The following is a 10,723-nucleotide window of genomic DNA, read 5'->3' as shown; positions in this document are numbered from 1 at the left end:
TCAGGAATGGCAGACATTTACATGTCAGGAAGAGGATGAGCAAAGAGGAGCAGGGTGACTTCGTCCGCGAGCTAAAAGTTCGACCTTGGCGTGTTCTGCATTCACGTGGCGGCGTGAATTAAGGCATTGATAGAGGCATTAGAGCAGCACGTGATGGCAGCGCTTGCCTATGCAGGGCAGGAGGGCTCACTTAACAGTTAGCTTTAGAGATTAGACGAGAGGTCACGCTTGCTCTGCCGCGCAACCACAGGAAGTGCGTGGCCGTCCGAAGCCTGCACCTCGACTCTGCTACGTCAGGACGGGCTAAACCGTAGCTCGCAATGTAGGGCATCGACGGGGAACGTAAGATGTAGCTACATTACAACAGGGCTGCATGAACTGAAGCAAAAACAAACGGAGGAGAACAGAAGCAGGCAGTGAAATTCCTTCGTCGTGTTGCATTAAACATCACCAGTAGCCCTGTTTTACAATATTCACCGATTATTTCAAAGTGTTCTTTCCTCTGCCAGCAGCCATGCATACAAAAAAAAAAGCTCTTATGGCTGTCTGGTAATACGCGTATTGCTAAAATATATGCATATGTGGATGCAGGAATGGCGAAACGAAGAAGCAAAAAGAAAAGAAAAAGGACTTTGTGGTTCAACCGACAAAAAAAAAAAAAAAACAAGAAGCTGCACTCAAAAGAAAAATAATAATAACAATAAAGCCCCATTTTTTTTTCTCCTGTCTGTTAAACACATCCGCGCCAAAATTTTACAGCGTAACTGTATGCACCGTAGAAATGAACAACAGCAGTTACATTGACATTAAAATGGTTCGTCAGCAAAGAGCTGGAAATGTTTCGTAATCATCACCGATATATACACATAAGATCAAGGTTGCATTCCACTCTGAAATTATTGCACAGTAAGCCGCGACGGGCTCGTCATGGTCACCCCCGTAAACCCCCGTATAAAAATAGAACAACAACATTAACACACCAAACAAGTCGTCATCTTTTTTTTTTTGTTTGTTTGTTTGATTTTTTTTAATGTTTTTTTTTTGTTTTTTTATTGACAGGCACTGCCGTGGCCAACCCCGCCTGAGTCTGCAAACATGAACTTGAGCTTCAAGAGTTTCTGTTGACAGTAACTGCCCCTAAAGCACAGAGAATATCTTTTCCAAACCGATTCTCTTCTACCCTTGTGTGCACTCCTCTGCGGTCACAAATGGTAAGCTTCCCACTGACCTCTTCCTCTCTCTCTATCTCTCTCTCTTTCTCTCTCTCTCTAACGCATCTTCTCCTCCGGGACTTAGGCCAGGTCCGAACAGTAGGGATTTTTGGCATTTCTCTTCACCGCTGACCCAGAGCTTTGGCAGTCCAAGATGAGCATGAGGAGATTCAAAAAAGAATACAGGGTCTCTATCTCTCGCCCTCTCACGCTCCACAGCGGCTCATGGAGCAGCCGGTCTCTTCTGAAGCGAGTGCGAGCGTGAGCGCCGAGCGTCGAGGGGTCCGCTTAGACGACGGTTTCCACGCCGATCAGCTTTGGCGTGAGGATTCGTGGCGTTATTCCGCTGTTGAGGTCCTCCTCGAACTCCAGCAGCTGGCCCATGAAGTTGAGGTTCGGGGAGATGATGGGCCTCCTGGTTTTGACGAACTTGTAGGCGTCGGTCATGGTCATCCAGGTGTGCTTCATCAGGTAGGCGATCACGATGGTGGCTGATCGAGACACGCCGGCCTGGCAGTGGATCAGTAGGCCCATACCTGCTTGTTGTGCTTCCTCTGCAGAAAGGAACACAAGATAAGATAAGGTAATCTTTGTTCCCCGTGAGGAAGTTCAGTCATGATAAAATATTAAAGCTTCCTGTGTAACTGGGCAACATAGTAGACAAACATAAATTTGGAAACTGTTACCAAAAGCCCCAAATACCTGCTCAGGTAAAAACTAGGATTTACTCATTGTAGGTTTGCCTGGATAAAATACAAAATTAGGGTTTAGACATTCAACATTTGAGAACGTTAGATGATAACAGCGTCTTCTTCTCTATCTATGTCCTGCTTATTTCACAGACATAACAACATCCAAGCAGTTCTATTTAACTTGAAAGTTTCAGATGGAACATGGCTGAATATTTTTCCGATTCTGAGGTTGTGGACACAACAGTAGCAAATTACAGGTAAACAAGCCGACCGTCGCGGGGGCGCGCGGCGCTCAGAGACGAAATCATCCAGGTCAGAAGACATCTGTAGATTGACCTACAGACCCCGGATGATGATAACAGGTAACTACAGACTCAACGGGGAATAGCACTAGCGTACGATAACAAAATATTGGTGAAATGAACGAGTTTCACGGCAGATAATGCGTTATTTAAAGACTGCGTTTCGGTGCCCCAGTCACTCCCACTATATGGATATACGTAGATCTAAATATCTCCCGAAGGAACACAAGTTACACAAAAGTTATATGGGTGAGTAAACGACTGTATTTTATGCCAGAAATAAGGTCCAGGTTGTAAAAAACAGTAGTTCCCCTTTAAGGCCTGGATACAACAACACGACGTCAAAGAGCTACCGCCAACGAAGGCCGACTGTGACGCCAACGTCTGGACCAAAAAAGTTGCACTTGAACACACCGCAAAGACTAAAGCAAGTGGCTTAAGTTAGCGCTTACTTTCTCTGCTTGCGTGAGAGGAAATAACAAGCCACACCAGCAATAGCAGCAGTCTGTATTTGTCATTTAAAAAGGGGAACCTGAAGAGATACTATTAGCTCGAAGGCTAGGAGGCTAGGAGGCTAGGAAGCGCTACAAACCGTCACACAGAGCTGGCCTCTTCTGAATCATGCTGATCAGTTCGTCTGCAGTTTATTTATTCTAGAGGATCGTGTCTTGCATATTCGCTAATTAGTCATCTCTATCGCCGGTGCACTCTGCTGTTGATTCAAGTTGCTGAATCAGCTGAAAAGCTGCAGAGAAAGGCAAAATTACTGCCACACACCCTCGCTGACGGGGCGACACCTGCAAACTCCCGACCATCAGCTCGGCGCGTCACTGCCTTTAGACTGAGGACCTTTTTTCTTTCAGGTAATGGTGATAATTCAGCAAATAGTCCGCTTTAAACACACTTTTTTTTTTTTTTTGTCAGTGGTATAAAAGAATCTGAATCGAGCGAGTAACAGGTGGATCGATATGTCTCCACGAAATGAAGACTAAACCTCTGTCCTATAAACTTGCCACACGAATCTAGAATTTCAGAATAAAATTTGCCACTAACAAAATTTCTCACTAATATAAAGCACTAGTTTAGAGAGGATGTAAAGAGTGAGCTGCTCTAAACACTAATTACTTAATCGCCACAGGCATGAGTCAGGATTCTTCCCTCCCTACACCTTTCTTTTGTAACCTTGTGCTTCCTGATCAAGACAAAAAACAAACATGAGTCACAAGACGCAGAAAAAAAGGAAATTATTGTATTTCTGCGCATTTTAGTGAACAGAATTACTTTGCTTTTGTCCCTATGAACTGATGGATGTTTTCACCTCGTCTCGTCTAGAACAAACTGTCACACCAAACAGTCTGAGAAGTATTAGTCTTTGGTTTGACGGCTCACAGCCCTGTGCAGCCTGCAGTGAGACGCTTCGCATACACATTGCGTCGTCTTAAAGGTCACAAGACAGAAAGTCGTCTTAGCTAAGTGGAGGCTTTCATACCGATGAATTCAAACGCCTCCTCAAAGTACTGGCGCAGGTTCTGCTTGTTGCTGTCAGTGGCGGGCAGGCGCTTGTAGACGAAGAGACCCGTGTCGTAGTGGTAGAGCGGCAGGTGGGTGGTCACGTTCAGGATGTAGCCGATATTCAAGCGCTGCAGCAGGTTGATGTCCTGAGCGTCCTGCTCGTTCCCCAGGTAAAGGAAGGGCAGGATTGGCGTCAGCTCTGCGTTCTCTATGTCCGGGGTGGAGGGCAGAGAGTGAGGTAGAGCACCTGTCAGGCCGGCGGCTGCGCCCGTGTCCAAGCCCTCGTGGAGGTGCAGCGAGTGCTCACACAGGTTTTCGTGGCTCTGCCTGAAGCAGCTAAGGCCTCCTGTGAATTAAAGAAAGAGGCCGACATGAGCGCAAAGCAAATACAGGGCATCACTTGTGTTGGGTTAGCAAACTATTTAATGTATTTTCACTTTTCCACCCCATCTAGTTTATACAATGATTTCCGATAACAGATGCCATAAAATATTGTGTAGGTCTTTCTTGTGCCTCCAAAACAGCTGTGACTCATCAGAGAATGGACATGGGCCTTCTGAGGGTGTCCTGTGGTGTCTGGCAACAGGATGTTGTTAGTGAAGGTGTTTGGGTCCTATGGGTTGAGGGGAGGGGTCCCTGTGGATCATCCCACAGATACTTGATCAGTTTGCGATCTAGTGAATTTGGAGGCCAGGTCAACACCTTGTTCATGTGTTTTTTGAGTTGTTCCTTAACCGTTTTTATGTGTGTGCCTGTGTCAGGCTGCATCATGTGTCACTGTTATGAGGTGGAGGTGCCTGGTCTGGTCTAGGTGGGTGCTACATGTCTAAGTAACATCCACACGAATGAATGCCAGGTCCAAAAGTTGCCCAGCAGAACACTGAATTGTCACAAGATGGTCAATGTTATTTGCTTCTCCTGTCAGTGGTTCTAATGTTGTGGCTGATCCGCGTAGACGCAAACGGGACCTCTTTAGTTTCAGTGGCTAGAGCGTGGGTTAAAGGTTCAATTCCCACCAGAGACCTCTATGCTAAAAATACATGTGCTCATGCCACTGACCACCACACGGCACATGTTACGACTGAGCTTGGCATACACGTCTGATAAAAGCAACAACAACTGGCTACAAAGAGCTTGAAAGTCACAAAACATTACAGAAACCTTCAGTCCTCCAACTCGGGTGTTAAATATGGATTTGATTTGAATGCCGAACGAGTACACAGGGAAGTTTATTGTCTGTTTTAATCAGCCCGTTGTGAGAAATATCCCAATTCAGCTCATGTGACAGTTTCCACTCTCTCACGTACACACAGGTACGTCTGTTTGCCTGTTAATCTACAGGCAAACATTCTTACCAAGCGTTTAATACGCTTCTCGCTGGACAACTGCACTTCTCCAAATAACCGGTTTGCACCTGTTCATGATGCCACTGGCCAAAGTTTCCCTTTAGCACTGGAGCCGCTGGGGAGGGGTCCAAGTATCAGTTCATGTATTGTTCACAATGCAGGAGCTGACATCATGCCATGTGAGCTCATCCCACAGCCTCACAACTTCCCCTCAATGGGAAGCAGGTGGGAATGTCCTGTCAACTGTCGGACAGTGTTTTCATCGCGAAACAGCTCGATTGTTAACCATCAACAGAGACACCAACCTAATTGTGACAGTGGCCACGCCCTCGCTATAATGTCATCGTGGTGATTATCACACTTTGGTAAATAAAAGAAAGGGAAGTTTTTTGTTTTAACAGGGGCTGTGGTACCAGACTTTAAAAGACATTAGGGGGGATTTCCACTCTATTATCTTTCTTTCATTTCCACATTTTTAGCTGTATTTTCATACATTTCCTGAAACTAATGACAATCATAATGTCTTCTTATAATCTGATGTTATATACTTTTGTAAGAATGCACGACTGTCCTATAATTTGGCTCTTAGAAGCAACAGAAACAAGATGTAAGCACAATGCTAACATCAACTTTGTAGAGTAGTAGTTGCATTAGCAAACGGTTGTTTATTTACGGATCCAAAAGCTGTGCTTATGGTAACTTCACAAATTTAACGGCTGGTCTTTCTGGTGGAGACCAAACAGAGCGCAAAAAGACGCTAAATTGTGCTTTGTCTGTACGTAAACCACAATATCACGGCTGCTGTCAGACTACTCGTGAAGCACTTTAATACTCTTGATATGCCCACTTTAGTAATTGTAGCTTAAAATTGTAAAAATTGAGAAATTATAGTGTGTAATGTAGCATTTTAGCTTCTTTTAGCTACTGTTTTTTTTATCAACCTTGTTTCCAGGCACATAAACATTAAAATAAACCCACGGTACAGTACATGTCCACATCACAGGACGGAAAAAGTTAGCAACTAGCTTCTAAAACAGTGGTGCGTTAAGCAGTTAAAGAGAAAGATACATCCAACAGGAGTTGGTGGAGACCAGAAATGAGCTAAAAGTTAAGAACATACTTATATTAATAAAAAATGTTCACAAACACGTAGCAACTTCATCAGGTAACAATATCCTAGAGCTGTGTTTACAGCCTTGGACCACAAAAAAATCTATTCATGTAGGTTTTAAAAATATACTTTGACTGATGCCCTTCGTTGATTTAAATATGTCCTGGGCAGGTTTGTTGAAAAGTAAACCTTGGTGTCCCTATGGAGACACCGTCTTCGTCTCTATGTGTCTCTCTCTCTCTTCTGGAAATCCTTGTTATAAACGAACATATGCTGATGATAACACACTGTCACTTAGATAATAGCTTTCTACTTTATATTTAGAACCGAGCATCATTTGTTTAGGACACGGAAACAGTGTCAGGTCGAAGCAAGCCAACGCTGTATAAACATATTTTGTCTCAGGCTGAACAAGGATCTTTTTTATTCTGGTCAAACTCGGCTGATAAACAACGGTTTTCATAGTAAACTGAGAACAACAGAATCTCCCGAAGCCGCACAAAGCTGTGAGTTGAAATCTGTCGAGTGTGACCGTCTGTCATGATCTCTGACTAAACTGGCAAAGGCAAACACGAGAAGTGTCTCTGTCACTTTCATAAGCCACTGGCTCAGTTCCTGTTCAGAAACTACCGCTTCTGCCTCGCGAGGCCTCCGGCGCTCGCCCCTAAACTTTCCGACACTAGTGACATGTTGTTTATGGCAATTCTGACGGATTAAATGTAACCCAGCACTGCAGGGACGGAAGATTTTGTGTTTTCCAGTGGAGTAGACTATCAACACCATGGTTATATTTACAATAAATCATGACTAAGGCATGATAGTAACTGAGCAAGCAATTAAGTATGACTAAATTATTCATGCTCTATTATGTTTCTATTACTTATGCTTGTAAAAATAATGAATGTATACCAGGTTAGACAGCTCTCAAAGAATTAATTTAAAAAGAGATGTAGATTTTAAGGCCCTTCTTGCACTAAATGTTCAAGTTTTAAATACATTTGCCCATCAATATTGGGTGAAATGAAGACTGCAATCAAAGAAGTAAATGTTAAAAATATTGGAGATACATCCGACTTGGATAAAAGTGAGCCGGAGCCATTTGATCCCCCTCAGCAGAGAGGATATCTTGCATTTTGTAAGAATTAAACCAAGGGGGGGTGGGAAGAGAGAGCAGTACAGTCTGCTTGTTCCTCCCACCGAGGCGAGCTTCAGACAGAAACCAACGCAGGATGACAGACCGGAGAGAGGAGCCTCGTCCATCAAAGCACACAGGAGCACCAGAGGAAGGAGAGAACAGACGAGGAGAGATCAAGGTGCTGTGATCTTACGGCTAGACGGCGACTGGGAGGCATTCAGAAACCCCCCCCGCCCGCCCGCCCGCCCGCCTTCACCCAACGCAGCCACGACAAGCTGCTCCAGCTTCAAACACACAAACCAAATATAGAAAACATGGCAGCGACCCAGGGACCGCTATCTCAACAGGCTGCCTTATTTACTAACAGCTGCTTCTCACTCCCTGCATCAAAAAAAAACAAAATGTGTGTCATATAGAGAGCCGCTAAACAGGGCGTGCATATGTTTATGTGTGAGGAGGGATGCACAGCTTTGATTATAGGTGTTGTGTTACGTATAATAACGGCGGTAAAGCCTAAGTACAGACCTCACAAGACGATAAAAATCCGAGCGCGGTGTTGACGGGCGCCGTCAGCTGACCAGGACAGTACAGATCAAAGTTTAACAGGCTTTACTCACACACTATACACACTATTATTCCGCTGCACTAGTTTCATATTATATCGCCACTAAGCTTCTGCCACGGATAAATCGGACATTGCTTTCAGATGTCTGAAGTGATTTAGTCCCTCCGGAGTCAAACTAAAGCCCATGAAATTGTGGTTTCTATCCCGTTTTTATAAAAGGAAAGCCGGCGCTCGCATCCACAAAACTTCAATATGCCTGCTTAAGTGGTACCTTTGAGGATGATGGGGTCCTTGCCCTCCCTCCGCAGCGATTCCAGGACCACGTGTAGAGGCTGGGAGGATGTCAGCCGGTTGGGGTCAGCGGTGCTCTCGTCATAAACCACAATCTCTTTGGAGAAGATGCCCTTAAAGGAGTCCTTGCCCTCGCGGCAGGAGATGAGGTCCAGCACAGTGATCTTGCCCTGCTGCAGCCGCCGCCTGCTGATCTTGTCGGAGCAGTTGATGTGCACGGCCCCCCGGATGTGGCTCTTGTTGTACTCCAAGAAGGGCCGGCAGTCGATGATGACCGGCACGGGCCCTATGGGGTGACCCATGGGGCAGCAGGTCATCCTCTTGGCCAGCTCATTGGGGTGGATGACCCTCAAGGTGGACAGGGCCTTCGGCGTGCCCGGCGCAAGACTCGGGGCGCTCAGTGCTTCGTGGTTGCTGACCATAGGTGTGGGGGGCGCAGCATAGCTGAGGTTGGGGCTGCTGGCGCTCACCTGGCTGTGGCTGAGGCTCTGGCTGTCCTTCTCATAGGTAGTCACAGAGCAGCAGCTGGCACTGCTGCATCCACACGACAACGAGCGCGTGGAGCCCTTGGATGAGGGCATATACGTTACAAGATTGGCCGTCGCCCGGATCTTCACCACGGTGGTGCTGATGACGGTCTTGCTGCTGCTGCTGGTGCTGATGGAGTCCAGGTAGCTGGTGTCCAGGCGCAGTTGGAGTTCCTGAGGTCGGATCGGCCTTGGCAGCGCCACCACAATTCTGTCGTCGAGAGGAGATGGAGGCATGGGGAGGCCGAGGGCTGGACGTCTACGGAGAACTCAACAAGCCGCCCTGTGGGGGACAGTCCACATGAAACCATGAAGATACTTGATAAAATTCTGCTTCCACTCACTCAGATCAAGGCTGAGCAGAGAGCTCGGGGCCTGACCCCCCCCCCCCCTGTCTGTTTGATCAACACAAACTAGAAAACAGCTGCTGAAGCCAAATATTAGTAGTGTCAACACCTGCAGGGCAACACCCAGGTTGGTGGGAAAAATGTAGGTGTGACAAACGGTGGCCACTAATAATAAACAGTGAAATCATCAGAGAGCGTCCTGCGACTGAATCACTGGGAGAGTAATTGATATGAATCATGCTCCAGATACTGTACATGTGTGTGATGTTGTAATGTTTCATCCCAGCTCTGCATGGTGTGTGTGATCCAAAGCTTCTGAAAGCGAGAGATGGAGGAAAAGAGATAAAACACTGCACCAACGCTGCAGTTTTGTCTCCACTGAAAAGTAGGGGGGCATAAAAAAAAAAAAAAAACAGAGGGGTGGCAATTCATTTTTAATCAGAAACGTGAGCGGTTTTTTTTTTTGTTTTTGTTTTTTTAAAAGCATGTCATCTTGGCATGTTATGTAAAGGCGCCCGCTGAGCTCTAGCCTGTCCGGGCCATTGTCGTCCTTTCAGCGCGGTGCAGGTTCAGCAAAAGCAGAAAATCATTCATGGCCAAATTCATTGAAGAAACCGGCATGAGAACGTGCCGTGAATGTGATATGGCTTTCAGGAGGAGACGGAGTGATCAGATGAGCTGCAGACTGAAGGAAATCCAATTTCACACCAGCGTGGATCGCAAGAATTCAAATAAATAGATGCGGCTTTTTTTTTTTTTTTTTTTTTTAAAACGTGAGGGTTGTAACTTTGCCGCAATGGTGGGAATGAAATAACAAATACGAATAAAGAAAGGATAAAACACTCAAAATGGTTGCAGCAATTTGCTATTCCTCTTCATTAATTATAGAATCGCGTGAAATCTCTACGACCGGGCATCTCAACAACAACTTGTGCCACAAATTCACACCAACTTGCCTCGTATTTCTTCTTACCGGTGAGTGTCGCGGTTGACTCTAGACGGATTTATTAACTCCTCTCCCCGGCAACGTTGCCTCCATTCAGTCCGTCCCGGTGTTGTGGATCGGCAACATTTTTTGGTACTTTTACCCTGCTCCCCCAGAAATAATATTGAAGGAAGTGTGCCAGCCTACAGAAGTCGCGCTGCGGGGATTGACGCGCGTCTGAGCCAATGCGCGCACTCATTAATATTAAACGGGACCCTCCGCGTACAGTGAGGTCCGGCCCTGCGGTGGGAGGGGACTCTAAAGGCCGGCGCTGCCTGCCTCTCTCTCTCCCGTGTGCGTCTGGCTTTGAGGGGAGGGGTGGAGGTTGTCGCTTGAAAACGGCCTTCAGTCCCACGTATGAGCCGGGGATGATGTCACTGGCAGCCAATCGGAAGTCGCTCCGGGAGGCTTGAGGAAGAAGACGCGGTGCCTTCAAGGGCTGCTCGTAAAACGCAGCATGCAGTCATTCACCAGTTTATTAGCTACACTAATCGCTTAAATCATATCTCAATAAAGTTATAGTGTTCAGCATGTGCTTAAAATAACAGAGAGAGCTTTTGGAGGCTTAGTTTGTAGTACTATTTAATACACATGTTTCTATTATTTTGACAAAATAGTCAATAACAAACAGTTTTAATTCAAAATAGTTTAACGGCATCACAAACTACATCCTCCATAAAGATATTACAGTTGAATTGA

The 10,723-nt window shown here is 45.9% G+C and overlaps 1 protein-coding gene across 2 annotated transcripts; it reads right to left on the bottom strand.

The window, feature by feature from the left end:
• Positions 1-601: 601 nt before the first annotated feature.
• Positions 602-10,298, bottom strand: dusp10 (dual specificity phosphatase 10). Of its 2 annotated transcripts, XM_084559774.1 has the most exons (4): positions 10,013-10,298; positions 8,146-8,975; positions 3,695-4,063; positions 602-1,765 (listed from the first exon to the last, which is right to left on the bottom strand). In XM_084559774.1, the coding sequence occupies exons 2-4, from the start codon at positions 8,927-8,929 to the stop codon at positions 1,500-1,502; spliced, it is 1,419 nt and encodes a 472-aa protein (XP_084415900.1). In that variant the 5' UTR covers positions 8,930-8,975; positions 10,013-10,298; the 3' UTR covers positions 602-1,499. The 2 variants fall into 2 exon arrangements, with proteins under 2 accessions (XP_084415900.1, XP_084415901.1); XM_084559775.1 differs by lacking the exon at positions 10,013-10,298 and having other exon boundaries at positions 8,146-9,025.
• Between the last annotated feature and the right edge of the window lie 425 nt (positions 10,299-10,723).

This window comes from Chelon labrosus (assembly GCF_963514085.1).
Source record: "Chelon labrosus genome assembly, chromosome: 14".
Taxonomy (NCBI): Eukaryota; Metazoa; Chordata; class Actinopteri; order Mugiliformes; family Mugilidae; genus Chelon; species Chelon labrosus.
This window is presented reverse-complemented; position numbering and strand designations above follow the sequence as displayed.